Raw genomic sequence first — 27,961 nt, forward strand, 5'->3', positions numbered from 1 at the left:
TCAGTTGTTTCTCCAAGAACTTTTTATTTCTTTTATTGGGATATTGTAATTTCAGCTCACAATCTGGTGCTAACTTATTGCTACTGGATTGATCAAAGTTTCCAGACCTTTCACCAGACAGTGGTTAAAAATGTTAAAATGAAACACTTCATGAGTTCATAAGTACCTCGTGGGTTTATCCTTATATTTTCAATTCAAATCCAGGGCTCTGGTATATTACTTAACCTCTTCTTTTTCCACCTTGAGAATCTTACTTTCAAAAACACTGGGGGTGATGGAATTAGAATATCACATATTTACTCATTTGTTTGACCCCACATCTCACAGTAAATTTTCATGCAAAAACAATACAAAGATTAGCACCAACAATATAATTACTAAAATAGTTTAAATTTGCAGACACTCTTCTCATTCCCTCCACATTTTTTTTCAGTTCTGTAATCTGCTACATTGTTAGCACTCACAACCATTACATACTATACTCTCACTTTGATAATCTTCATTTAGTCTTAATTTACAAATACACATACATTAATATTTATCTCTGATCATTATGTTAATGTCTTATTTTGGTTGTTTGAGGTCATTATCTTGTAGACTCCTAAGGAAGAGCTCATGAGACTATATTCCCAGAGTTCTTACATGTTGATGAGAGTATATCTGTGACCTTTGTATTTGAAACTCAATTTTATTGACTATAAAACCCTTGGATCACATTATCACATGTTTCATTACATTTTAAATATATTCTTCCTTTTTTTTTTCCTAGGTGAAAATGTTGTCAAAAAGTCTGATGACATTTTTCTCTCTTATTTGTCACATTTTGGGGTTTTTATCCTGAATGCCCAGAGGAAATGTTTTATTGAAAACCCGTTAGTTTAATACACCCTGTAATTCATCTTTGTGAGTCATTCTTTTTAAATATAAAGCAAAGTAAAAGCAAATTTTCAAAACTTTTTTTTCAGGAAGGTTTTCTAGAATTACAGCTTTTGTATTTGTCCTATTCCCTTATTTTAGTTTTCTTGTTTAGGGACTTCAATTATACATACCTTGTAACTTCTTTGTTTATCAATTATATTGATTACTTTCCATCTGGTTGTTTTACTCTTGTTTTTTATTTCTTTTGGATTTTTAATTTTTTCCTTCATTCGATCTTCATTTTCTTCTAACATATTATCTGTTATGTGCATTAACTTTTTATCTTCCTTCTTTTACCTGGTCATTTCTGAAATGGTTATCATATTTCTTACTCTCTCATGAGTTCTATTACCCGATTTCTCATATTTTACACTTTTAGTTAATTTTTCTTTCCTACCTTACACGATTTTCTTGATACTTTTAGCTGGATCTGAAATGCTAGTTTATAATTTTTTATCTGTGAGCATCCCTTATGCGGGGAGGTGCTGGGTGGCCTGTGTGGACACAGCCTGGGCCTGGGTCTGGAGTAATGCATGGTCCTGTCCTCACAGGGGTGTGGGAGGATGTGGACACAGGACCCCAGAAACAAGCAACCAGAGCCAGTTCTGAGCCTCGGACTGGAAAAGAACGGAACAGAGAGAATGCTGGCAGAATGGGGCACTGCCCAAGATCCAGCAAATCCTGCCCAAAGAGGGTATGTCCAGCAAATTGGAAAGGGGAGCAGGGACTTGGCCAACTCCCCTTTATTCATCCATTTCTCCAATAAATATCTGTCTCATCTTCTGAATTCTAGACACTGCTGAAGAACTGAAGACACAGACATGAATGAAAGTGGACAACCTCACAACCCAGTGGAGAGAATGTCTATAAACAATTACTGCCTTGAAATAAGGGCTGCTTCCAAATTAGGGCAAGGCAGTGTGTGAACAGAGAGGAGGGGCTGGGACATTGACCTGGGTCACATGTGAGGCTGGGGGCTGCCAGGCAGATGGCAGGGGAAGGCACACCAGGAGAGGGGTGTGTATCAGGGCACAAGAAAGCTCACCTGGCTGAAGACATGGGTGGTGGGGAGAGGAAGGTGAGAAAAGAGGAAGACTGGGCCCAGACTCAGAGGGCTGGGAACATCCAACTACAGAGTTTAAGAGATTCTGGGAGATGCTGGCAGGAAATGATCACACTAACCTGAGACAGGAGGGACAGGATGGGGTTGGCAAGGAGAGGATACAGGTGTTGAATCAGAATGGAGAGGAAGGGGAGGACCAGCAGGCGGGGTTGGGGAAGGGGATAGGGCTGGGGATGGGAATGGTCTTGGGAGAAAAAGGGGCTCCCTAGTGTCTGAAATGAGGCCAAGTCTTAATAACGTTGTACAAAGCCCGCCCAGGAGACAGAACGTTGGTCACGTCACTGTGGCCCACCAGCAGGTAGTCGGAGACCAGGTGCCCCTTGATCACGGAACACTGGATCAGGTTCTGGGCTGCCTCCAGCGCTGCGGCATTGGGCGGGGAACCTGCAAACCACAGCAGACTCATCAGATATAGGATTCCCGCATTTCTTCCAGGGCAGGACACACTCCTAGATCCCCCTAACCCACCTTTACCACCAAACTGGTACATTCCACCTTGCAGACAGGTAGAAAACCAAGACTTTAGATTCCTCAGCACCAAAGTTCTTCCTGAATCAGAAGAGCAGAGCCTGAGATACAATATACAATCATTCTGGGGCTGTACAAAGCCTTTAGCCTGGTTGTTCTACAGGCGACAATCTAACCCCCTAGATCAACCGAGATAGTATATTCAAAAGCAGAGACATTACTTTGCCGACTAAGATCTGTCTAGTCAAGGCTATGGTTTTTCCTGTGGTCATGTATGGATGTGAGAGTTGGACTGTGAAGAAGGCTGAGCACCGAAGAATTGATGCTTTTGAACTGTGGTTTTGCAGAAGACTCCCTTGGACTGCAAGGAGATCCAACCAGTCCATTCTGAAGGAGATCAGCCCTGGGATTTGTTTGGAAGGAATGATGCTATAGCTGAAACTCCAGTACTTTGGCCACCTCATGCAAAGAGTTGACTCATTGGAAAAGACTCTGGGAGGGATTGGGGGCAGGAGGAAAAGGGGACGACTGAGGATGAGATGGCTGGATGGCATCACGGACTCGATGGACATGGGTCTGAGTGCACTCTGGGAGTTGGTGATGGACAGGGAGGCCTGGCGTGCTGCGATTCATGGGGTCGCAAAGAGTCGGACACAACTGAGCAACTGAACTGAACTGAGAAACATTTTGGGTTGGACAGTGAAGGGAAGGATGTTGTAGGTATCTAGTAGTTAGATGCCAGGGATGTTGCTAAATACCCTACAGTGAACAGGGCAGCCCCAGTGAATTATCTGACCTGAAATGTTGATAATGTTGTGGTTGAGCAACCCTGCATTAGCCATAGAGTGTTCTCTTCACCTTCATAGGCCCAGCATCATCCCCAGGCATATTCCCCTGGCTCACTCCTTCCCCTATCCAAGGCCCGATCTAGTACTAGCCCCCAGTGACATAGCCTTCCTTCCCAGAGATTCCACAAAAGGCCCCTGAGCTTAAACAAACTCTGATCAAACTTCTGAGCAATAGCAATTCTCAGCGTGCACTCTGGATGCAGAGACAGGGCTCATCTGTGCATTTGGCAAATAAGGCAAGTGTCCACACGTGGATGTCATGGTAAAAACTTACCAGAAACATACACAAAGATCTTCTTTCCTTATCTAATGTGTCTCGGATATCAGAAGAGAGAGGCATTTGTTTGGGTGTGAAACATGTAAATTTGGGGTGGGATTCTGTCTCAAAGGCCACCTCTCACACTGAACTTAGTTCAACATCAGATCTGAAGTGGGGCAAACCCAGCACTGCTGCTAAGTCACTTCTGCAGACGCTGTCAGATGCTTTCCCTCAAATACCACACAATGACCACTACTGCCCAAAGCATCCACTTACCAGAGAAGGTGCCCATAAAGGCGAGGCCCAGGGCAATGTCATTGTAGCTGGGGGTGTGGGAACCTTGGACACTCCAGCCTACTCCTTCATAGATGATGCCATCCTGGCCCACGAGGAAGCTGGAGGACAGCCAGGGGAGATGGAGAAGGGCGTGAAAGAGAGGCACTCTGAGGCTGTTCCATTCACTCAGTCATTCTTGTCTACTCATCAGACATTGATTAGCTTATCAAGTTCTAAACACTGTGTAACAAAGAGTCCCTGCCAGTGTCATGCTGGTCAGCCAGCTCTCATGGGCAAGGGACATGGACCGCAGCCCTGACCTGCAGCTTTTATTGCTCTCCCACCATAGTTGATCTCAGCCTACCAATGATTTGACAAAATTCCTAACAACAATCCTCTCTCATGAGCCCATGGGCCTCAGCACAGCACCACTGTTGAAGGTAGCTCACAGACTAGGAACAGTGACAGTATTTTCGACCCCTGCAGCCCTACCTCACCAGTGGAACTGCTGCGCACAGATGACCTACACCTCCCCACGACTAAGGACACATGAAGAACACGTCCCCAGCCTTGCCTTACTGGAGTGGGGTGCCATCGCCTTCTCCTCCCTCCTCCTACTGGGAATAATTCTTCATACCAGGGCCCAGCAAAACACATCCTGATAGGTAATAGATGTTGGAGGAAAAGTTTCCTCCTATCTTGAAAACGATGTTACTACCAGGGATTGGAGAGAGGAGAGGCAGTCAGCCCAGGAGTACATATCAAGCAGCAGTGGTAAATCCATCTAAGGCAGGATCCCTGCACACAGCTGTCCTGGGCTTGGGGACAAGTAGGGACTAAAACAGAGAAGGCAATGGCACCCCACTCCAGTACTCTTGCCTGGAAAATCCCATGGACGGGGGAGCCTGGTGGGCTGCAGTCCATGGGGTCACTGAGGGTCGGACACGACTGAGCGACTTCACTTTCACTTTTCACTTTCATGCATTGGAGAAGGCAATGGCAACCCACTCCAGTGTTCTTGCCTGGAGAATCCCAGAGTCGGGGGAGCCTGGTGGGCTGCAGTCCATGGGGTCGCACAGAGTCGGACACGACTGAGGCGACGCAGCAGCAGCAGCAGCAGCAGGGACTAAACTCCAGCTCCACTGGGGCTCTTGTGACTCCCGTGCACAGATACGCCGTCTGGGTCAGTAGAGACCCACCCTAAGACGTAAGACTCCATGCCGCCGTTTCTGATAGGACGTTGTTGTTGCTGTTACTATTTTTCAGAGGCTAAGTCCAAGATATTAGATAGGAGAAGACTCTTGAGGGTCCCTTGGACTGCAAGGAGATCCAACCAGTCCATTCTGAAGGAGATCAGCCCTGGGATTTCTTTGGAAAGACTGATGCTAAAGCTGAAGCTCCAGTACTTTGGCCACCTCATGCAAAGAGTTGACTCATTGGAAAAGACTCTGATGCTGGGAGGGATTGGGGGCAGGAGGAGAAGGGGACGACAGAGGATGAGATGACTGGATGGCATCACGGACTCAATGGATGTGAGTCTGAGTGAACTCCGGGAGATGGTGATGGACAGGGAGGCCTGGCGTGCTGCGATTCATGGGGTCGCGAAGAGTCGGACACGACTGAGCGACTGAACTGTACTGAACTGAACCCCAAACGTCTTATCTTCAGTCTCTGAAAACATCCTTCAAAAAGTCTCCACTCTTCTGTTAGGTCAGTGTCTTCTCTATAAAAGGATTACAGACTTTGCCATTAGAGAGACCCAAAGGTACTATCTGGACAGGAAAACACTTCCCTGACTTTGCCTTCCCTGACCTCTCTGTTTCAGAAAAAAAGAAAGTGGAGTTGCTCAGTCGTGTCCAACTCTTTGCGACCCCATGGACTGTAGCCTACCGTGCTACTCTATCCATGGGATTTTCCAGGCAATAGTACTGGAGTGGGCTGCCATTTCCTTCTCCATGGATCTTCCCAACCCAGGGATCGAACCTGGGTCTCACGCATTGTAGACAGACGCTTTACCATCTGAGCCACCAGGGAAGCAGAGGCCCTGCCAATTCCCACCTCTTCAAACATTCTTAGCTTCCATTGCATCACACTCTCCCAGTTGCTTCTTCTCTGGCTGCTCCCCGTCACCTCATCTTCTTGTGTAAGGAAAGATGTCCTCCCCAAGGAGGCTGATACTTTCCAGATGCAAAGGAGAGTCTAACATGAGGGAGACAAACTTCAGGTTGGGGCTGAACTGAGAGACAGAGCCTAAGCCGAGGAGTGGGAAGTGATTATGTGAAAAAGGCATAATCTTTAGATGCTCCTTTCTACAGGTTTTACAATCTTCCCTGCATCTGATGTCCTATAGTACCTTTTCAGCACAGCCTTGGTCTCCATCATGTCAATATCTGACCTTTCAAAAGGACACACATTCATACTACTGTCCATAAAGGAGATAACCAACAAGGACCTACTGTATAGCACAGGGAACTCTACTTAATATTGTGTGGGCATAACAAACACCCTCTGCAACAACACAAGAGATGACTCTACACATGGACATCACCAGATGGTCAACACCAAAATCAGATTGATTACATTCCTTTGTAGCCAAAGATGGAAAAGCTCTACACAATCAGCAAAAACAAGAGTAGGAGCTGACTGTGGCTCAGACTACAAACTCTTATTGCCAAATTCAGACTTAAATTGAAGAAAGGAGGGAAAACCACTAGACCATTTAGGTATGACCTAAATCAAATCCCTAGGATTATACAATGGAAGTGACAAATAGATTCAAGGGATTAGATTTGCTAGATAGGGTACCTGAAGAACTATGGATGGAGATTTGTGACGCTATACAGGAGGTGGTGATCAAGACCATCCCCAAAAGAAAGAAATACAAAAAAGGCAAAACGGTTGTCTGAAGAGGCCTTAAAAATAGCTGAGAAAAGAAGAGAAGCTAAAGGCAACGGAGAAAAGGAAAAATATACTCATCCAAATGCAGAGTTCCAAAGAATAGCAAGGAGAGATAAGAAAGCCTTCCTCAGTGATCAATGCAAAGAAATAGAGGAAAACAATAGGATGGGAAAGACTAGAGATGTCTTCAAGAAAATTAGAGATATCAAGGGAACAATTCATGCAAAGATGGGCATAATAAAGGACAGAAATCATGTGGACCTAACAGAAGCAGAAGCAGAAGACATTAAGAAGAGGTGGCAAGAATGCAGAGACGAAATGTACGAAAAAAAAAAAAAAAGATCTTCATGACCCAAATAACCACGATGGTGTGATCACTCACATAGAGCCAGACATCCTGGAGTCAGAAGTCAAGTGGGCCTTAGCAAGCATCAGGACGAGCAAAGCCAGTGGAGGTGATGGGATTCCAGTTGAGCTATTTCAAATCTTAAAAGATGATGCTGTTAAAGTGCTGCAGTAAATATGTCAGCAAAGCTGAAAAACTCAGCAGTGGCCACAGGACTGGAAAAGGTCAGTTTTCATTCCAATCCCAAAGAAAGGCAAAGCCAAAGAATGCTCGAACTATCACACAATTGCACACATCTCATACATTAGCAAAGTAATGTTCAAAATTCCCCAAGCGAGACTTCAACAGTATGTGAACTGAGAACTTCCAGATGTTCAAGCTGGATTTAAAAAAATCAGAGGAACCAGAGATCAAATTGCCAACATCTGTTGGATCACAGAAAAAGCAAGAGAGTTCCAGAAAAATATCTATTTCTGCTTCATTGAGTATGCTAAAGCTTTTGACTGTGTGGGTTACAACAAACTGGAAAATTCTTAGAGATGGGAATACCAGAACACTTTGCCTGCCTCCTGAGAAATCTGTATGCAGGTCAAGAAGCAACAGTTAGAACCGGACATGAAAAAATTGACTGGTTCCAAATTGAGAAAGGAGTATATCAAGGCTGTATATTGTCACCTATTTATCTAACTTAAATGCAGAGTACATCATGAAAAATGCCAGGCTGGATGAAGCACAAGCTAAAAGCAAGAGCTTTTACTGGGAGAAATTACTGGGAGAAATATCAATAACCTCAGATATGCAGAAGACACTACCATTTTGGCAGAAAGCAAAGAGGAACTAAAGAGCCTCTTGATGAAAGTGAAAGAGGAGAGTGAAAAAGTTGGCTTAAAATTCATCTTTAAAAAACCAAGATCATGGCATCTGATCCCATCACTTCATGGCAAATAAAAGACACTTGCTCCTTGGAAGAAAAGCTATGACCAATTTAGACAGCATATTAAAAAGCAGAGACATTACTTTGCCAACAAAGGTCCATATCATCAAAGCTATGGTTTTCCCAGTAGCCACGTATATTTGGGTTGGACCATAAAGAAAGCTGAGCACTGAAGAATTGATGCTTTTGAATTGCGGTGTTGGATAAGACTCTTGAGAGTCCTTTGGACTGCAAGGAGATCCAACCAGTCAATCCTAACAGAAATCAGTCCTGAATATTCACTGGAAGGACTATGCTAAGGCTGAAGCTCCAATCCTTTGGCCACCCAGTGTGAAGAACTGACTCATTTGAAAAGAACCTAAAGTTGGGAAAGATTGAAGGCAGGATGAGAAGGGGATGACAGAGGATGAGATGGTTGGATGACATCACGGACTCGATGGACATGAGTTTGAGCAAGCTCTGGGAGTTGGTGACGGACAGGGAAGCCTGGCGTGCTGCAGTCCATGGAGTCTCAAAGTGTCAGACACGACTGAGTGACTGAACTGAACTGAACTGAACTGAATAACCTATTAGGGAAAAGAATCTGAAAAAGAATATATACGTATGTATAAAACTGAATCACTTTGCACCTGAAACTAACAAAACATTATAAACAGCTACACTTCAATTAAAATAATAAAGACACACATTTTGAGAATGTGCTCAAGGGAGATGACCACCCCTTAGCTACATCCTAAATAAGGCCTACCCAGGGCTTGGTGAGGAATCCGTGAGTGAGAAGGACCACCTCTCCTATGCTGGGCTCTCAGTAAATATTAGGTCCTCTTCCCACTCCTTTCACAGGATCAGTATCCACCCCCATGGGAAGAGAAGCCTTCACAGCCTCAGGCACACTTACTTGTACCCAATATCACACGAGTCCAATCTATCCATGAAGGAGGACTGGATATCTTGGACCAGCACGCGACACTCATCAGACCTGTTGCAGGTTCGCCCCGCGGTGTGGATAATGATGACATACTGAGCCGGCTGGTTCATCTCGGGACAGTGGGCCTCCCTGGCATCCCAAGCAGACCTCTGAACAATAAGTGGGCAAACTGTAGTGGGGCAAAAAAATGGATGTGAGGATTCACTGTGCCCGCTCTGGTCACCCACCTCGCTACTGAACATCCCGCCCACCCTCTCGGCATCCTGCCCTGACCATGACTACGGACCTGGAGAGCCCGGCAGTTCCTGGTGGCCTATCTGGGAACAGGAATTGCGTTCAAGATGCAGGAGCTAAGAATCACCAGCTACAACCCCAAAAATCAGAACCCAAAGGACAATGGGAATGTTGATCTTGAGGGGACATGGATGCTTTATCCCAAGTCCAAAGTGTATTTATTTATCTGAACAACTGTCGTGTGTGTGTGTGTGTGTTTGTGTATGTATGTGTAACAGGGTCTTTTTGGAGAAATTAGTTGAATTTTCATCTGAAAACATGTCTTTAAGAATCACTTGTAGTCCACAAAACTCTGTCAGTGTAAGCAAGTATTAATACTGACAGATGACACCATCCAAAGGCAGAGATCAAATTCACTCCAAGGTCTAATACAAAAGTCCAATTTTCTTTAAAATTCTATTAAGTCCAAGAAAAGATGAATAGTGCCTATTAACTACACTGTTTGTTTAGGCCACACCATGTGGCTTGTGGGATCTAAGTTCCCTAACCAGGGATCAAACCGGGACCCCCATCAGTGAAAGCACAGAGCCCTGACCACTGGACCACCAGGAAACTCCCTTCTAACTGTCCCAGTTTTGATGTTGCTGCTTGTTAAACTCCAAATCTGCTTTTAATCTTCCTTGAATTATGTTAAACTCTTCCTTTAAGTCAGTACAAGTAATGCCTTAAGCTCTTTGGTCTGTTAATGCAGCTCTACTGATAATTCTTGTATTCAGAAAGGCGTGCATTTTTGTGCTTGTGTGTCCTACCCCTCGCCAGGCTTTTTTCCCTTCATAGCACTTTTCACCATTTCGCCATGTAACACACCAACTATTTTACTTGTTTGTGTTCTTATTGTGTTTCTCTGCCATCTTGATTGAAACTTCATGAGGGCACTGCTATTGAGCATTTGCTCCCTTGATACATCCTCAGCGACGCGCAGGTGCTCGGTAAATCACTGACGTAGGAATGAGTGAACACAAGCTAGACTATGCCGAGTGCCATGCCTCTATCATTCTAGGAATCGGAGGGACAAGTAGGTGACCTGGAGGGCCCCCCTCAAGGTTTGCAAGCCCTAATGTTTCAGAGAGTTGGGTGACCAGTTGCCCATCAGAGGACTCCAGTGAAAAAGACAGCCTCTTCAATAAGTGGTGCTGGGAAAACTGGACAGCTACGTGAAAAAGAATGAAATCAGAACACTTCTTAACATCATACACAAAAATAAACTTTAAATGGATTAAAGGCTTAAATGTAAGGCCAGAAACTATAAAGCTCTTAGAGGAAAACATAGACAGTACACTCTTTGACATAAATTGCAGCAAGATTCTCTCTGACCCATCTCCTAAATTAAGGGAAATAAAAACAAAAATAAACAAGTGGAAACTAATAAAACTTAAAAGCTTTTGCACAACAGAGGAAACTATCAACAACATGAAGAGATAAACCGCAGAATGGGAGAAAATATTTGCAAACGAAGCAACTGACAAAGGGTTCAGTTCAGTTCAGTCAGTCAGTCGTGTCCGACTCTTTGTGACCCCATGGACTTCAGCACGCCAGGCCTCCCTGTCCATCACCAACTCCCAGAGTTTACTCAAACTCATGTCCATTGAGTCGGTGATGCCATCCAATTATCTCATCCTCTGTTGCCCCCTTCTCCTTCCGCCTTCAATCTTTCCCAGCGTCAGGGTCTTTTCAAATGAGTCAGCTCTTTACATCAGGTGGCCAAAGTATTGGAGTTTCAGCTTCAACATCAGTCCTTCCAGTGAATATTCAGGACTGATTTCCTTTAGGATGGACTGGTTGGATATCCCTGCAGTCCAAGGGACTCTCAAGAGTCTTCTCCAACACCACAGTTCAGAAGCATCAATTCTTCTGCACTCAGCTTTCTTTATAGTCCAACTCTCACATCCATACATGACTATTAGAAAAACCATAGCCTTGACTAGATGGACCTTTGTTGGCAAAGTAATGTCTCTGCTTTTTAATATGCTGTCTATGTTTGTCATAGCCTTTCTTCCAAGGAGCAAGTGTCTTTTAATTTCATGGCTGCACTCACCATCTGCAGTGATTTTGGAGCCCCCTCAAAAAAGTCTGCCACTATTTACACTGTTTCCCCAGACAAAGGGTTAACCTCCAAAATACATAAGCAGTTCATACAGCTCAATATCAGAAAAACAAGCAACCCAATAAAAAAAATGGCAGACATTTCTTCAAAGAAGACATACAGATGGATAATAAACACATGAAAAGCTGCTCAACATCACTCATTATGAGAAAAATCCAAATCAAAACTACTGTAACATATCACTCATACCAGTCGGAATAGCCATCATCAAAAAAAATCTACAAACAGTAAATGCTGGAGAAGGGATGGAGAAAAGGGAACCCTCCTGCACTGTTGATGGAAAGGTAAATAGATACAGCCATTATGGAAAACAAATGGAATAGTATGGCGATTCCTTAAAAACCTAGGAATAAATCTACCATATGACCCAGAAATCCCACTACTGGGCATATACCCCCAAGAAAACCACAATTATAAAAGATACAAGTACCCCAATGTTCACTGAAGCGATATTTACAATAGCCAAGACATGGAAGCAACCTAGATGTCCATCAACAGATAAGTTTGCATTTAAAGAAAAAACTTGTGGTACATTTATACAATGGAATATTATTCAGCTATAACAAGGAATGAATCTGAGTCAGTAATAGTGAAATGGATAAACCTAGAGCTTCTTATACAGAGTGAAGTAAGTCAGAAAGAGAAAAATAGGTGTCATATAGTAACATATACATATGAAATCTAGGAGAATGGTACTGATGAACCTCGTAGAGAACAGACTTGTACACACAGCAGAGGAAGATGAGGGTGGGACAAACTGAGAAAGTGGCATTGACATATATACACTATCATCAGTAAAACAGACAGTGGGAAGTTGCTAAATGACTCAGAGAGCCCAGCCCAGCACATTGTGATGACCTAGAGGGCTGGGGCGGGCGGGGGGGGGGGGGGGGAGGATATATATAATTATGACTGATTCACATTATGGCAGAAACCAACCCAAAATTGTAAAGCAATTTTCACCAATTAAAAAATACTTTTTAAAAAAAGAACAACTCCAGTGAGAGCCTGACTGAAAAAGTCACATCCAGTGGCATTTGGAAGTGAATGGGAGTGAATCTTGAGGGAGGTCCAGTAAGACTCAAGGTCTTAGGGACTTCCCTGGGGGTTCAGTGATTAACACTCCATACTTCCAAGGTAGGCAACCTGAGTTTGATCCCTGGTCAGGGAACTAAGATCTCATATGCCTTGCAGCACTGCCAAAAAAAAATTTTTTTTTTAAGACTTAAAGTCTTACCTTCCTTGAGACTTGCATTCTGCTGAGAGGACAGGCAGCTCTCGCCTTTCACAAGGAGTGGCTGGACATACAGGGGTGACAGGTGGCCCTTGTGGACAGCAGAGGAGATCAAACCTTCCATGGCTACCAGGGCGGCTGGGCTAGGGCTGTGGCCTGGAAGAGAGTGATCCTTAGGAAGCCTCAATCTGGCCTGAGTTGCAGAGTTCTGTGGGGAGACAAGATGTCCTGCCAGCTCCTGCATAGCTGTTAAAGGGGGAGGAAGGGGAACAGGCTCATCCTGAGTGCTGGACAGCTTGGAATTCAAGGGTCTGCCTGGACAGAGCTTTGGTGACTGGAAAGACCTCTCCCAAAGACCCACCGAGACTTCATTCATCTGTCTCCCTGGGGAAGAGCTGGATGGCAGCCCCATGCTCACTAAAGCCCCCTGGCTGCATTAGGGTTTCCCATCACTAGGGCCCTTCCAGGCCTGTGCCAGCCTCTCTGTCTGCAGTGGCTGCATAATCCTCACATCAAGCCTGTGAGGCAGATGCTATGATGAACCCCACTATTCACAAAGAGGAACTTGAGGTTGTCAAGAAGTACTGAGCTCAAGAGCCCACAGCTCACAAGGTAACACCCAGGGGCAAAGAGTGGTACAGAAATCAACAGAGTTGAACATCAAGACTCCTCTGGCAAACAGGAAGCTGCCCTGGAGCAGAAATGGAAGGGATGAGCTTGTGTTCTGATTCCTCTCCTTACAGCTATGTCACCTGGGTCACTTACCTCTCTGAAACTTGGGCTGTACCTACTGTAATAGTAGTCGTGAAACTTACCTGGGCCATCTCAAAAGATATTGGGAGGGCGCCATAGGAAACTAGATGTGCAGAGGCTTTGCTAGTTGTTGTTATTTAGTCACAAAATCATGTCCGACTCTCTTGAGACCCCATGGACTGTAACCTGCCAGGCTCCTCTGTCCATGGGATTTCCCAGGCAAGAGTACTGGAATGGGCTGCCATTCCCTTCTCCAGGAGATATTCCCAACCCAGGAACCAAACCCTCATCTCCTGCACTGCAGGTGAGTTCTTTATCACTGAGCCACCAGGTAAGCCCACTTATTAACCATAAACGTTCAGAAAATCAATGGATGTATGTTGGGATGCAGATGGGCGGGGTGGCAATAAGACTAGAGAACTGTGGAGGGGCCTTGGGGTTTGGAGCCCCAACATGGCTTTTAAAAATTGCACAGAAAATCTCAGAAAGAGAGAGAGATGGAAGGAGGAAGTGGCTGGCCAGAAGCCAGGCCTGATATTACAGAAGCATCTGAGCTAGAGAGGTGTTCTAGTCTTTGATGCAAGAATGAGAGTTGGAGCCCAGAATCTCCCAAGACCAGAATGGGAGCAGAACTAGGGTGCAGGAGGAAGGATGGAGAGCCTCCCCTGAGGGGTGGGCCAGGAGGCAAGGAGGCTGGGAGGAAGCCAGAGCAGGGGGAGGAAGACCGTTCCCCAAAGGCAGGGGAGAGGATTCCAGGAGAGGAAGCATCACCACCAGTGTGCGGAGGGTGGAGAGACAGTGTGAGACGAAGAACTAGCTAGCTCTACGGAGAAGGACAGCTGGGGTGACCATTACCTCTGCTGCTGCCAAAGAAGGCGAGGCCCAGGGAGATATTGTTGTAGCCCTGGGTGTGCACACCTTGGACATTCCAACCAACACCTTCGTACACCCTGCCATCGTCCCCAACCAGGAAGCTGTGGAGAGGGAAATCCAGGCTTGGTGGCTGGCCCCAGGCACATCCCTGAAGAGGAACCCCAACCCAGCCTCCTAAGGGAGAAGGGCCAAACCAAGTTCACTAGAGGGAATTTGCATGGATTCATCCGAGACAATCGGAGAAGGCAATGGCACCCCACTCCAGTACTGGAAAATCCCATGGGCAGAGGAGCCTGGTAGGCTGCAGGCCATGGGGTCGCTAAGAGTCGGGCACGACTGAGCGACTTCACTTTCACTTTTTGCTTTCATGCATTGGAGAAGGAAATGGCAACCCACTCCAGTGTTCTTGCCTAGAGAATCCCAGGGACGGGGGAGCCTGGCGGGCTGCCGTCTATGGAGTCGCACAGAGTCGGACACGACTGAAGCGACTTAGCAGCAGCAGTAGCAGCATCCGAGACAATGGATAGACAAAGTGACTTACACTCATCCTTAGAAGGACCTCTCCCACATTCCTCACCCCGCCCCCAGTTCAGATGCTGGGTTTTGTATAAATCATCCGGCACACTTGAAAGGGAAGGGGTCCTGGAGCTGCCACCCAGAGGCTCCCCCAGACCCAACCAAACAATTTAAGATTCTTCTCAGCCTCTACGTTTCCTCAAACATGGCTCTCCTCCTCCTTCCAAAATGCTGTGTGTCTGTGATCTCCACACAGGCTGTTGGTGTGATTTCTCTCTGCTAGGGTAACCTCTTACATAGACTTCCCAGGAGGCAGCACCTCAAACAAGGATGTGGACACAGGCAGTTTATTTGGGAAGAGACCTCGGAAGCCAGACTGAAGGGGCCAGAGGAGTGAGCCAGGAAGAAACACCACACGTGAAGAATTGGGTTGGCTTCCCCACGGACACCTGGGGCTCAGCACCGCGCTCCTTGACATGTGACCTTCCAAAGAGAGAAGTACTTAAAATTGTCCCTTCAGAAGGCTGGGGACTAAGAAGTTAGCCACAAAGCCTGCCCTCCAGGGGGTTCACTGTCAGGGGCTTGGATGAAAGCCTGAAGCAGAAAAGCAGAGAGATGCAGGTGCTGTTGAGGTGGGAAGCCGTTCCCACACACAGGAATCGTCCACAATGAGCTGACATCAGAGGCGGGCTGAGGAACTTGGTCCTGGGCGCTGGGAGGGCCTGCTAGAGTGACCATCGGGGGAAGAGGTGGATGCCTCCCTCACTGAGGTGAAAGCCCAGACACGCGCTGTAGTGGAAGGATCAGAGGACAAAGGGGCAATCCCGAGCCAGCCTGGGCCACATGACTTAGCAGCAGTGTGACCTTGGTCCCCCAGCCTGTAACACAGAGATGGCGACACCCACCCAGCCAACCTCACACTCTGTCAGGGGGCAAACGCACCTATGCACCCACATACGGGGAAGCCATTCCTAGCCTGCGACGTGCTGTGTGAAACATTAGCAGGTGAACAGAAAGTAGAGTCATCACTTAAATTTCCTTCCTCCCTTTTAAGAGAGCTCAAAGTCAAGAACCTCACATAAAATTTCAAAGGCTTTGGAATTTTATAGGATATTTTTTCATTGCATTCATTATTAACCAGGTACAACCACAACCCAGAAAATGAAGGAAATAGAGAAGAGAGGGGTGAGGGAGGCACCCTTAGGAGAGCTGGGTCACACGCCCCCAGCCCAGCCTCTTACTTGTAGGCTACGTCACACCAGCCGTTGCGCACGTGATGGCCCTGCAGCTCCCGCAGCCTCTGACTGCACGAGGTCTGGTTGTGACATTCCAGCCCAGGGATGTGGTGCGTGACAAGGAAGTCCACCGGCAGGGCCAGCTGGGCACAGCAGCCAATGGCATCTGCCCCCCACTGCTCGCGAGAGACCATGGTGGAGACACCTGCAGGGGAGCCGTGTGGGTGTCACTTGGCACACCCTGCTCCACTGTTGCCACCTTGGGCCCTGGGCCACACGCACCAGCTGAGGCCAGTTCTGCCCCGTGGTGGCTGCAGAAGAGCCGCAGGAGGAGGCCTTCTGTGGGCAGGCGGGCACAGCCTCCTCTCCTTGCCTCCACGTTTCTACTTCACTACTCACTCCAATGCAGGGACTGCGCCTGCCCAGAGCAGCCTAGGTGTTTGGCCCCCACACCTGGATGACCTTCTCTGGTTGAGGGTCCCTCCCTCCTCTGCTCCAGGATGCCTTTTGTGTCACCATTTGCCCCAGGGAGAGCCCCCAGGGGCCCTCTCCGTTCCACCCCAGCGCTACTGCCCTCCGTGTGCTCCAAGCTCACTGACAGTTTCTTCTGGGACTCTGCTTCCTTCGCCCTGCTCCCAGCACTCCCACAGGGGGGCATTTCCTCCTCAACCTGGGGGGCCCTCCAGGCAGGGCCAGTGACCCCTCTTCAGTCTGAGGACTCCTGAGGGCAAAGTGCAAGTCTCCCTCAGGCTAGGGGGGCCTGAATTCACAGACTGCACCTCCCCTTCCTGGGTTTCTGGTCCCTCCCAGCAGCACTCCCACTTCCCCTTCCCCCCTTCCCTCCCTGCCAAGGCCTAAGACAACCCACGCAGGTGTTCCTGTGCCTCAGCCCCAACCACCCCATCCCACCATTAAGTGCCTGGTCCCAAAAGAAACCCAGCTGGTCCTCAAACCTCCTCACCACTGAGACCCCGTTTGTCTTTTCCAATGAGCTGCGAGATGTTGCCAAGCAGGTCCTGAAGTCCCTTGGACAGGTGTTTATCTTGTGTTTTATCCCAGGAGGAATCACCTGTAAAGGAACATTCCATTTCGCCTCAGCCCTCAGAGAGCCCCAGTACCAGTCCTTTCTGTGGCAGTGGCTCAGGCTCCTCTCCACAACCCTCTGCCTCCCCAGATCTCTGAGTGCTTTCAGGAAGCCCCTCTGGGGCCAGAGGACCACCTCCAGCAGTACCATGAGGCATGGTTTTCTCCAACACCAGCTCCAGGTAACCTCCTAGGAAGTTAGTTAAACAGACAAGGGCAGGGGGTCGGAAATATTGTCCTTTTCTCATGTGCCACATACAATTGGCAAAATCAACAATGACAAAAACCACTGGAAATGCATCCAGGCTCTTCAAAACCACAAAGTCTTTCCTTGTATGCATTTTACCTAATGGAAGCAATGGGACCGATTGTACACAGAAGGGACTGGAATTCCCTGCACAAATCAAGTCAGTTCCTCTGGGATTGATTTTGGGGGCATTTGCTATGCCCATGCTCCTGTGGGCGGGACTCTGGGGATTTCAACAGACTCCCACCCTGAAGGAGCTTTCTCTTACTGACAACCATAAACCCCAATCATAGGGTGACATAATATTGCAAATAGAATCATTGCCCCATTGCTCAAGTGCTAAGTCCTTCCAGTGCATTTTCCCATTCTATTCTCACAATAAATATAGATCATAACTTTATCTCAGGCTTCAAGTGGGAAAATTAAGCTTTCAAGAGGTGACTAACTTATTTAAAATCATTGCTGGAGGCAGGGCAAGGATTTGCACCCAGGTCTGCGGACTCCAAGTTCTGTGCTGTAAATGCAAAGCTGTCCTCCTGCTCCTGCTCTGGCTTCCTACCAGCCTCCTAAGGGAGACCAGGCATTCAAAGATTTCTTGTTACGAGACTGTAGGATGATCCTTCTTAATTACTCTCTAAGCCAATGAAGAAAACTCACCCCAGGCCCCGAGACCCAGAGTAGAGAAGACAAGAAGCCACCACAGCATCTTCACGTGATTCCAGGACATGGACAGGAGTGACCTCGGCTCTACGGAAGACAATGATGTTTACCCCAACTGCGCTCACCCCTCAAACGGAGCACCCTCCCCACTGCATGGCCCCATCTGCCCTCCTGAAGGCTAGCACGTGGATAAGCTTCTCTCGATCCCCAGCACATGTCAGGTGCTCATTGGATGGGGAAACACCCCCACCCTGTTTCCCTGGGCAACCAGATCTCACTGAGTGCCTACCATGTGTGAGGCCTGAGTAGACACTCACATATGCTTTATTTAATCCTCGCACCAAGCCTGCAATCTAGGGTTGCTAACCCTCACTCTTATAGAAGAGGGCTGTAAGGTCCAGGGGTGAAAGTGAAAGTGAAGGTTGCTTAGTCATGTCCTACCCTTTGCGACCCCATGGACTGTAGCCCACCAGGCTCCTCTGTCCCTGGGATTCTTCAGGCCAGAATACTGGAGTGAGTAGCAGTTCCCTTCTCCAGGAGATCTTCCCAACCCAGGAATCTAACCAAGGTCTCCTGCATTGCAAGCGGATTCTTTACCAGTTGAGCTATCAGGGACCGGGGGTAGGAGAATGGAAAAATACAAACTCACTTCGATAGGTCTAATGCAGAGAATTTCTTCCCAGCTGGGGACAGACTGTGATTGGGAAGAGGATGGGATATGAGTTGAAGAGGGGGAGGGTCCTATTTCCAGAGCAGAGCAAAAATCCTGATCTTTACACTCCATCTGGTGGAGTCCAGTCCTTCTGATAAGAGAGGGCTTTTCAAGAAGAAACACAGCTAAACACACACACACTCAGAAATACCTGTGGGTCCCTTGCTGTCCCAGCTCCGCAGGTCAAGCTGCAGCCGGCTCACCCCTCATTGACTGGCAGGGCCTCCTTTCAGGCTTGGCCTCTGGCCCTGCCCTCCTCCTCGGCCTTCACCCTCCCAGGCACTAGAGGGCACTCTCTCCCCGGGAAAGAAGATGGCCCTGGCTTTTCAGAGAGAAGAGAAAGGCCAGGAGCCCTAACCAAAGGGGGAGAGGGGGAGAAAGAGGAGGGCCAGGCTCTGCTCAGTCCTCAGCCTACAGCACGGAGAGGGAATTAGTGAGACCAGAGAGGAGCTGACAGCAGGGACCCGCCCTGTGAATAATCCCAGGTACCTCCTCCCTGGGAAAGGGTGCGGCTGCCCAAGGCTCCCAGGAAGCCTGGCAAACCCAGGGGTGCCTATGGGACCTGAGGGTCACATCCTGACCTCTGGGAACTTTCTGCCTGTGGGGACAGGTCTGCTCCAGGAGTCTGAAGGTTCTGGATGGAGGTTACTCCCCAACCCCGACTCCCACCCCTTTCCATCAGCCCCACCAGCAGTGGCAGATAAAGTAGAAAGGTACATCCCGGGAGGTGATGCACACACATGTCCTTATTGCTAGAACTGATTCCCACTCTGTGGCCAAGGGGCCCATTCACCCACCACCACCCCCACCTCTGCATCAGACTGTCACCCACCCAAGAAGCCAAGACACTCCAGCCCCTCAGCTGCTCTCAGCTCAAAGCCACAGTCATCACCTCACATGTTCTGCCTCTACTCACAGTCTGAGGCTCTGGTCTTGGGAGCCCTTGAGTCTTCGTGGAGGAAACTTCAGGAGACACCTTGTGTGCGAGCAATAGGACATGTGTCTCCATGGGGACCTGCAGGGGCTCCCGCCTCTCCATGGCTGGAGCAGCCTCCTGAGAGCACTGAACGGACCCTTTTGAGGGAACACCTCAAATCTGGACAGGTTGTCCTGAGTGAAGCTATGGAGTCACCCTGAGGCCCGGGGTCCCCAGAAAACCTCCCTCGAAGGGGCCCCTTGAATACCTTAGTTCCATCTACTGTTCTCCCTTGTGGACCCACAAAGGCCCAGGGCTGGGAAGAAGGGCCCTGGAGTGGTGGGCAGCAGAGTGGGGTGCTCCTGATCTCATCTTGGGCCACCGGTGCAAGAGGCAGCAGCCCCAGAGATACATGAGGGGAGAGAGACCTGCAGCCGGGGGACTCACACTGCAGGACCTGGGGCTTTCCTGAACCTGTGGACTGTCTCCCAGGCCTCCACCTCCCAGGCCTGACCCACAGTGAAGCTCTCGGAGAGGAGGCCTGTGGCCCCCAGAGCATCAAGTTAGGGAGAGGAGAATGGTTCCATTCTGCAGACGGGTTTGGGAGGTGGGAACCCTGAGGAGAGACTGGGAGGGTGGTGGCTGCCTGAGAGAGGAGGGCGAGCAGGTGAGCCCAGGTCCATCCTGAGACCAGCAAATTCTTGGAGACTGACAGGCTGAGGGGCTCCCTGAGAGAAAAACCCTGTTCTGGACAGAGGGTGTCAGGAGGGGGAAGAGAGACCTGAGCAGGCAGTTCTCTCTAGTCCTCTGCGCTCAGGACCAAAACCCTAACTGGCCTGCTAGGTTGAACAGCTCCACCCTGACCATCTCACCCTCCTTGGCCAGAGCAGCTACCTTGCTGAGGGTCCTTGTCTCACTCCTCCCCTGGGCCAGAAGGCCCCGCATCCAGCCTGGCTTCTTCCAAGAGACCTTCTGTGGAAAAGAAGGAAGGAAAAAGAAAAGCAGACAGATACACAGGCTGCTTCAAGGAACGTATTGCCTGAGACAGTGTTTCTCGAAGAATGTTCCAAGGAACCTGAGGGTTCCCAAGACCCTGCCGGGGCTCCATGAGGTCATGACTATTTCCAGTCATGATATAACACTGCAGTCCATAATAATATACCTGAGCCACCCACCACAAGAAGCCTCCCACCAACCAAGTATCGCCAGACCCTCCCCTTCCTCACCGTGCGGATATTTACACCAGTGGCCCTAAAACAAATAGCAGGTCAGGCTATTTGCACATTAGCGGGCACCAGGGAGGTGGCAGCAAACCGCACCAGCGGCCATTGTATTTCTCGTGCTGTATTCTTTCCAGACGAAAATGTAAAGCGATGGAAGCTATTCATTTTATTAGATCTCCACCACAATCATCTCAGGGAAAAGCACTTGTGTGATTGAAGGGTAAGTCGAACTAGCCACTTTTTTCATAGAAACACCATTCTTACTTGAAAGAACAAATAACAGCTCGATTATGGATACTCATGCTACAGTATATAAGGCAGATGTCTATCCTGGAAATGAACAGAGTTAAACCTTCACTTCAAGGAAAACCAGCAGGATACATTAGTGCAATAAAACTGGAACTTTCGAGCAAAAATTAGAATTTGAAAAATTTGGCTCTGCCACCATGAGTTTGACAGTCTCTTGAAACGTAAAGATTTTCTTGATGAGATCAGTGGTGATATCAATAAATGTGATTTTTACATATGTGTGTGTATATATATATTAGATAATGAAATGTGCCAGCATTTGGAAGATGTGGATAACCCAGTAAATCAATCTTTTCCAAATGACCAGTATATTAAGTTACAGAATCATGAGACATATTTATATTTTGTGATAGACCAACAAATTCTAATGTAACAAAGAATTGATTAATATGGTCTGAGATTTTAGGATAACCCTTTCAAAACATCTGCTTGTTGAGTTTTGGTGAATTATCAAAGAAGAATATTCACAACAAACTTTATTGTAATTATTTATATGAGTGTAGGCTGTCATATCTGACTCTTTGCGACCCTGGTGACTACAGCCTGCCAGGCTCTTCTGTCCATGGGATTTTCCAGGCAAGACGACTGGAGTGGTCTGCCATTTCAACAACTTTTAAAGACTATTAATATGTTCTCCTCTTTCCAACTACTTATCTGTGTGAGGCTCGATTGTCTTCAAATCTTCAAACAAAAAACAAATATCGCATATTAACACATATATATGGAATCTAGAAAGACGGTGCTGATGAGCCTAATTGCGGGGCAGCAGTGGAGACGCAGACACAGAGAGCAGACCTATGGACGTGGGGTGGGGTGGGGAGGGAGGAGAGGGTGGGGCGGATGGAGAGAGAAACGTGGAAGCATAGATACCACCATACATAAAATAGATCGCCAATGGGCATTTGCTGTATGACTCAGGGAACCCAAACCAGGGCTCTGTAACAACCTAGAGGCCTGGGATGGGGAGGCAGGAGGGAGGGAGGCTCGAGACAGAGGGGACATATGTACACCTATGGCTAATTCGTGTTGATATATGGCAGAAACCAGTACAATATCGTAAAGCAACTATCCTTCAATTAAAAATAAAGTTTAAAAAAGAAAAGAAAAATAAGAAAACACATGCAACACACTGATTACAGAAGTAGGAAAGTCCATTTGTCTTCATAGAAGCCATACATTAAAGAGGTGTGCAAAAAATGTAACAAATGATATCATTTTTCTCACTAGGCTTTTTTTGAAAATATATTATTTCTTACTTTAAAAATGTGTTAGATAATGGGTGTACTGATACTATTTTAAGTGAATTAGTAAGTATTTTAAATTGTATAATATTGTATATAATAGTAGATGTGACCCATATAATCAAAACCTATTAGATACTCAATAATTTGTCAAGTGTGAAAGGGCCTTGAAAACCGCAAGGTTAAGAATCAGCGCCCAAGGAATGCAGCAGACTGTCCTGACACAGGTAGGCCAAAAGGGGGCAGCACGAACACTGATCATCCCAGGCTACCGTCCACCCGCGGAGTCTCCCTCGTCTCCGTATCTCCTTCACCCCTCCCCACTTCCTTACTTTCCTTCTCTGCGTTTTCCCGAGCTGCACAACTTCTTAATTACAGGAAATGATCATCTTCTCAGCGTAGTTTCTAGCAAAGCCGTCAGTCACATAGTGCTCTGCAGCCATTTATCAGATGCCTCTCCGATGACGTTAATCACCCAGGGGTGAGTAAAAGGAGTTAATAAGCTAGTGAGGGAGAGGGACCCCAAGGCCAGCCATTAGAACGCCAACGGGGTGATAGTGCGACAGCCCTTTGTTTCCTGTTTCAAGGGGATTCCCGCGAGGCAGAGGAAGTCAACAGGGACACACTGAGGTATTCATCGGGAATTTCTGGAAGGCTCTGGAACTTCAGCGACACACTGAGAACAAAAACCAGGTTCCACAAGAGATAGGAGAGGAGGACTGGAAAAATGCGAGCCGGGGGACAGAAAATGGGAAAGAAAATTCCCCAGAAATCACAGAGATTATGAGTGAAGACAGCAAGAGGGAGTCAGGGGCAAGGATTGAGACTTGGGAACCCTGCCGAGTGGGGAGAGACATTGACCCCTCTTGGCCGCGGCCTCAGGGGACCAAGCTCACTGATAGGTCTCGAGCTGCAGAGCGTCTGCCTCCTCACTTGTTTGCGCGTGTTTTTAACACAGCTGAGGAAGCCATGCCCACTGTCCAGAACCAGGAAAACTATCCCAATTCATGCCCACTCAGGCAGCTCTGAATGTCTCTCTAGGAGAAGACCCCACTTCCCACCAGCCTTTCCTTCCAACCTCTGGCCTTGGTTGGCAGTGAGGAGGCTGGGTGGGATCTGGGCACTTATTGACCAAGCCAGAAATAGCCTGCCCAGGTCACAGCCTCTACAACTCAGCCTCGGCCTCACCCAGGCCTGGGTTAGCCTGGGACCATGAGGTCTGCCAACCAAGTCCTTTTTTTTTTCTTTTTCTTTTGGCTGCACAGGCTCTGAGTTATGAGATCTTCGATCTTCACTGGGGCATGTAGTGTCTTTTAGCTGTGGTGTGAGAACTCTTAGCTGTGGCATGTGGGCTCTAGTTCCCTGACTAGGGACCAAACCCAGGCCCCCGGAATTGGGAGCATGGAGACTTAGCCACTGGACCACCAGGGAAGTCCCCTGCCACAGCCATCTGTCATGAGGGAACTCACTGCCAAAACAGGACCCCCAAGTGTGGACTCCCTTCAGTTTCAATGCCCCGTCCAGCTGCTCACTCCACCAACCACGGACCCTCCTTTCCTCCCACCCAGTCACTTCCATCCTAACCAACACTGCATGGTCCCAGCCAACATCTCTGCAGAAAGTCCCCGGGCAACAAACAGGCCTGTGTGTATTTCACGCTCATTCATTTCCCCATTCCTGCGCTTATTAATCCAACAACTGTTCATTCTGCACCTACCGAGCAGGCTCTTGCTCCATCCTGGAACTGCAGAGGTGATTCAGGCCACACCCCTGGCTCGGGGAGCCTCCGCAGAGTGGAGGAGAGAGACCTGAAAGACAAGAACTTCAGGCGTTGGCCTGCAACCGTGCTTTGTTTAGCACATACCACGTTCCATAGTTAACGTTTTTATTTTCCTTTAAAAGTAGTTGACGAGTCTTATAAGCAAGAGTTTTCACAGAAAAAAAAAAAAAAAAAACAGATTTCCTGAACCTTTGGGAGGTCCATTAAATGATCCACTCTCTCACGCGGCTGCCTTCCCCCGAGGATGAGTAACAGCGGCCCCTCAAGTGAGGAATGCTCTCGTTTGCCACAGTCGCCACCGCTCTCTAGGCTCTCCAACCCTGAGACCCATGTCTGCTGTCATAAGTCACACTACTGACGGTGCTCTGGGTGCTCTTCAGCCCCCACTGCTTCACCGCTTGGCCCCAGGTCTCTAGCTCCTGCGAGCTTGGGTCTCGGATCCTTGGTCCAGAGCGAAACATGCCCTGATAGAGGCAGCAGAGGGCGCTGTGGATGCACACACAAGGGGCACCCAGGCGAACTTGCCCCGACGACGGCCTAAAACGGAGATTCCCTAACTGAGGAGGGAACCACGCAGGGCGGCGGCAGGCTGTCCTCTGCACTTTCCATCAGCCCAAACAGTGGAGGCAGACCCCTCGCCCTCTTAAAAGCCAGGCCAGACAGGCGCAGGAAGGCTCAGCCATCCTTGTTGGGCTGCCACAAGGGGAGCCAGGGTGGGTTGCCCGCCTCAGGGGTCCTCAGGCCACCACCGGCCCCTGGCTATCACAGGTGGGGAGCGCAACCTCGGTGGCTTCCGAGGGGTCCCAGAGAGGGGCAGCCTGCCTCCCGCCTCACTCAGGGGGGACAGGGGTGTGGGGTGCAGGGGAAGTGGACTAAGCAACTAGCTTCCTCCCAAACCAGCTCCGGGCCAGGGCTGGGGAATTTCACAAAAAGTCAAAAAGAGCTCTGTGAACACTTCCTGTCCTGGCCCAGCCCCCTTCCTGGCAGTGAAACAGCCCAGCCTGGGCTTTCCACATAGGCTCACCTATGAAGCAATCTTCACGCGACAGGGCTGAGTGTCTCGATCAGTGGTGTATAAAAACTGGGCCCGCATCTTGCTGTCAAACCCTTCTGTGCGGCTCCTCGGCTTGGGTAAGTGAGCTGCCAGCTACCCCGGGGCCGGAGCCTGCCCACTGACTCTTCACTCCCCTTACCCATCTTCCTCCTTGATTGACTGCTCACTTTAAAACTTCCTTCCCTTTTCCTTAGGCCATGCTCTGCTGCAGTCTTCTGTCCTCAAAGGCTCTCTTTTGGGCATTGCCTAGACATTGTATAACCCATTCCTCTCATGTCTGGAACTGGGTCATCTCCCAGTTCAGTTGCAGTCCCCAATTTCTTTTCATTCTGTATTTTCCTCTTCATTCCTGTGTGCAGACAGTAGGAGGGTCAAAGGAAGCTTGACAGTCTTCTAAGCATCCAACTCCGTTGCTCAAACAGAAGGCAGAAAAATGGCGGACCAATTGTCACAAATGGAATGCAGCATAGAAACCATCATCAACATCTTCCACCAGTACTCTATACGGCTAAGGGACCCGGAAACCCTGATCCGGAAAGAACTCAAACAGCTGGTGCAAAAAGAGCTGCCAAACTTTCTCAAGGTAAGGCTGGATTCCTGGCAGACCTGACTCAGTCTGGGCTAAGGATGGAGAATGGGGATGCAGTGTGCAACCATCAAGGAAAATGTTCCTGCCCCTCAACCCAGCCTCCAAAGGCAGTGGGCTCCGTGTTTGGAGCAGGATTTGGACCCTGTCACTAGAGGTGGTCCACAGTAGGTGGCACCAACAGCCTGAGCTTGTACAGGGTGCTAGGTTCCGTCCCAGGCGGGGCACGTAGTGGCCAACAGGGACCCACTGTCTTGAGGGGAGAGACACGTGGCAAACATGTTGGCCAATCAAGAACACAGATAGATCCACCGCCAATAGAGTGCTGTGGGCAGTGTGGACTGGGCAGGAGAGAGGCAACTCGTTAAATACATGAAGGGTCCCTCCAAGGAGGCGACCTTTGAGCTGAAACCTGAGTGTTGGGAAGGGGCTAGGGGAAGCAAGTGACAGCGACTCTTGGAAGGAAGCTAATGAGCCTGCAAGCATCAGATGAACTTAGAAGACCCAAGAGGACTTTTTTAATCCAAAGGCTCTCTGGTAGGAAACAAATAAACCGCATGTGGGAAGGGACCCAGCCCAGCACCAGTGTGGACAAAGCGCTCCATAACATGTTAGTTTATTTCCCTGATCTGAAAATGATCCGGCAGCTCTAAGAAAAGGAAGATTCATTCCACTGGATCTTTTTGTTTTCTTTCCAAATGTGGTGACTTGGGGGACATAGATGCTGTGCTCAGAAGGCTGGGACATGTAAGTTCCAGTCTCAGTTCCATTTCTGGAGCAGGATAGCCCAGAATAGGTGGCCAGCCCTGCCTGGGGCCCCTTCCCACCTTGGTAAGGTGGAGAATTGCAGTGGACAGAGTCAGGGGGACGCTGACAGCTCCCTGCAGGGGCAGAACTCAGCAAGCCAGACTCTGGGTCGGGGGGGACAAGAGACGATATAGCCAAGACGTTGTGTGGGTAAGGTTCTCCTCTGTGTGACCCCTACTCCACCCCATCCACCACCCCCCACATACAGAGCAGATAGGCCAGGAGGGAAAGCCAGGCCCCAGCCCGGGGGCTGCCCAGGAGTGAGCGCTCTGCCAGGACAATGGCAAAGGCACAGAAGAGGAGATCGTGGTGAAGCATTGCAAGAGGAGACTCAGCAAAAGTGCCCCGGCAGTGGGTGGCAGAGCTGGAGCCCAGGGGGGCCTGGATCCTCCCCTCATGCCCTTCCTTGCACACTTATCACACCGTCTCATTTCCCTCAGATGCTTCCCCACCTTACAGGCTGAAATAAGGGTCACTAGCCTGGAGAGGAAGGGGAGAGGAGGGCGCGATTCTGGCAGAAGCAGTGAGAACAGGACAAGACCAGGCTCTGGGTCAGATTGTAACATGGGTGTCCTCCCTTCCACTCCCAAGCCTTGGCAATCTGCACGAGCTAGTTACCCTCTGCAAGACCATTTTCTCAAGTGTTCCTCAAGGAAGATTCCAAGTCTTTCTATAATTGTAAGAACCCAGTGAGGAGGCATCGCTGTACTCACTGCGTGACCTCGGGCGAGTCACTTGACCTCGGATCCTCTCCTGTATAAGGGAGAGAATCGTGGTGCCGGGGCTGTGTGCAGAATGAATTAGGAAGTGTCTAAGAGATGCTGAAACTGAGGCCCAGAAGCCCAGTGTCCCTGTGCCTCTGCCACTGAATCACTTGCAGTGCTCCTCCCTGTCCCCAGCCCTGGCCACACCCAGCCCTGACGCCCGTGTCTCCCTCCTGCAGAAGCAGCATAAGGATGAAGAGGCCATCAACGAGATCATGGAGGACCTCGACACAAACCAAGACAAGCAGCTGAGCTTCGAGGAGTTCATTATGCTGGTGGCCAGGCTGACGGTAGCCTCCCACGAGGAGATGCACAAGACCGCACCCCCGGGAAGAGGGCACCGGCACGGGCCAGGCTTCGACAAGGGTGGCGCAGGCCCGTGCCCTGGCCAGGGCGGCCCCGACCACAGCCACGGCGGTCACGGCCACAGCCACGGCGGTCACGGCCACAGCCACGGCGGTCACGGCCACAGCCACTGATCAGGAGGCCAGCCACTGCCCACCTAGGGCCTCAGGGCTGCCTTCGCTGTGGGGCAGGGCGATGGGGGTGAAATAAAGTCTTCCTCCAAGTCA

The 27,961-nt window shown here is 48.9% G+C and overlaps 2 protein-coding genes across 15 annotated transcripts; one reads left to right on the top strand and one right to left on the bottom strand.

The window, feature by feature from the left end:
* Positions 1-27,492, bottom strand: PGLYRP4 (peptidoglycan recognition protein 4). 13 transcript variants are annotated; one of them, XR_011254032.1, is made up of 14 exons: positions 25,203-25,645; positions 24,116-24,206; positions 20,520-20,597; positions 19,626-19,685; positions 18,861-19,120; positions 17,995-18,084; positions 16,969-17,076; positions 16,014-16,212; positions 14,239-14,357; positions 12,634-12,786; positions 8,969-9,167; positions 4,915-5,615; positions 3,893-4,011; positions 1-2,425 (listed from the first exon to the last, which is right to left on the bottom strand). XR_011254032.1 is itself a non-coding variant. In XM_069574516.1 (12 exons), exons 5-12 carry the CDS (start codon positions 18,062-18,064, stop codon positions 2,247-2,249), a joined length of 1,146 nt encoding a protein of 381 aa, XP_069430617.1. In that variant the 5' UTR covers positions 18,065-18,084; positions 18,439-20,597; positions 24,116-24,206; positions 25,203-25,581; positions 27,339-27,492; the 3' UTR covers positions 1-2,246. The 13 variants fall into 13 exon arrangements, 5 of the variants coding, with proteins under 5 accessions (XP_069430617.1, XP_069430631.1, XP_069430627.1 ...); XR_011254030.1 differs by adding an exon at positions 27,339-27,492 and having other exon boundaries at positions 18,439-20,597; positions 25,203-25,581; XR_011254029.1 differs by having other exon boundaries at positions 18,439-19,685; positions 25,203-26,097.
* On the top strand, positions 22,757-27,961 carry S100A9 (S100 calcium binding protein A9). 2 transcript variants are annotated; one of them, XM_069574601.1, is made up of 3 exons: positions 22,757-22,879; positions 25,592-25,815; positions 27,569-27,961. In XM_069574601.1, exons 2-3 carry the CDS (start codon positions 25,666-25,668, stop codon positions 27,866-27,868), a joined length of 450 nt encoding a protein of 149 aa, XP_069430702.1. In that variant the 5' UTR covers positions 22,757-22,879; positions 25,592-25,665; the 3' UTR covers positions 27,869-27,961. The 2 variants fall into 2 exon arrangements, with proteins under 2 accessions (XP_069430702.1, XP_069430692.1); XM_069574591.1 differs by lacking the exon at positions 22,757-22,879 and adding an exon at positions 24,777-25,309.

This window comes from Ovis canadensis, chromosome 1 (assembly GCF_042477335.2).
Source record: "Ovis canadensis isolate MfBH-ARS-UI-01 breed Bighorn chromosome 1, ARS-UI_OviCan_v2, whole genome shotgun sequence".
Lineage (NCBI taxonomy): Eukaryota > Metazoa > Chordata > Mammalia > Artiodactyla > Bovidae > Ovis > Ovis canadensis.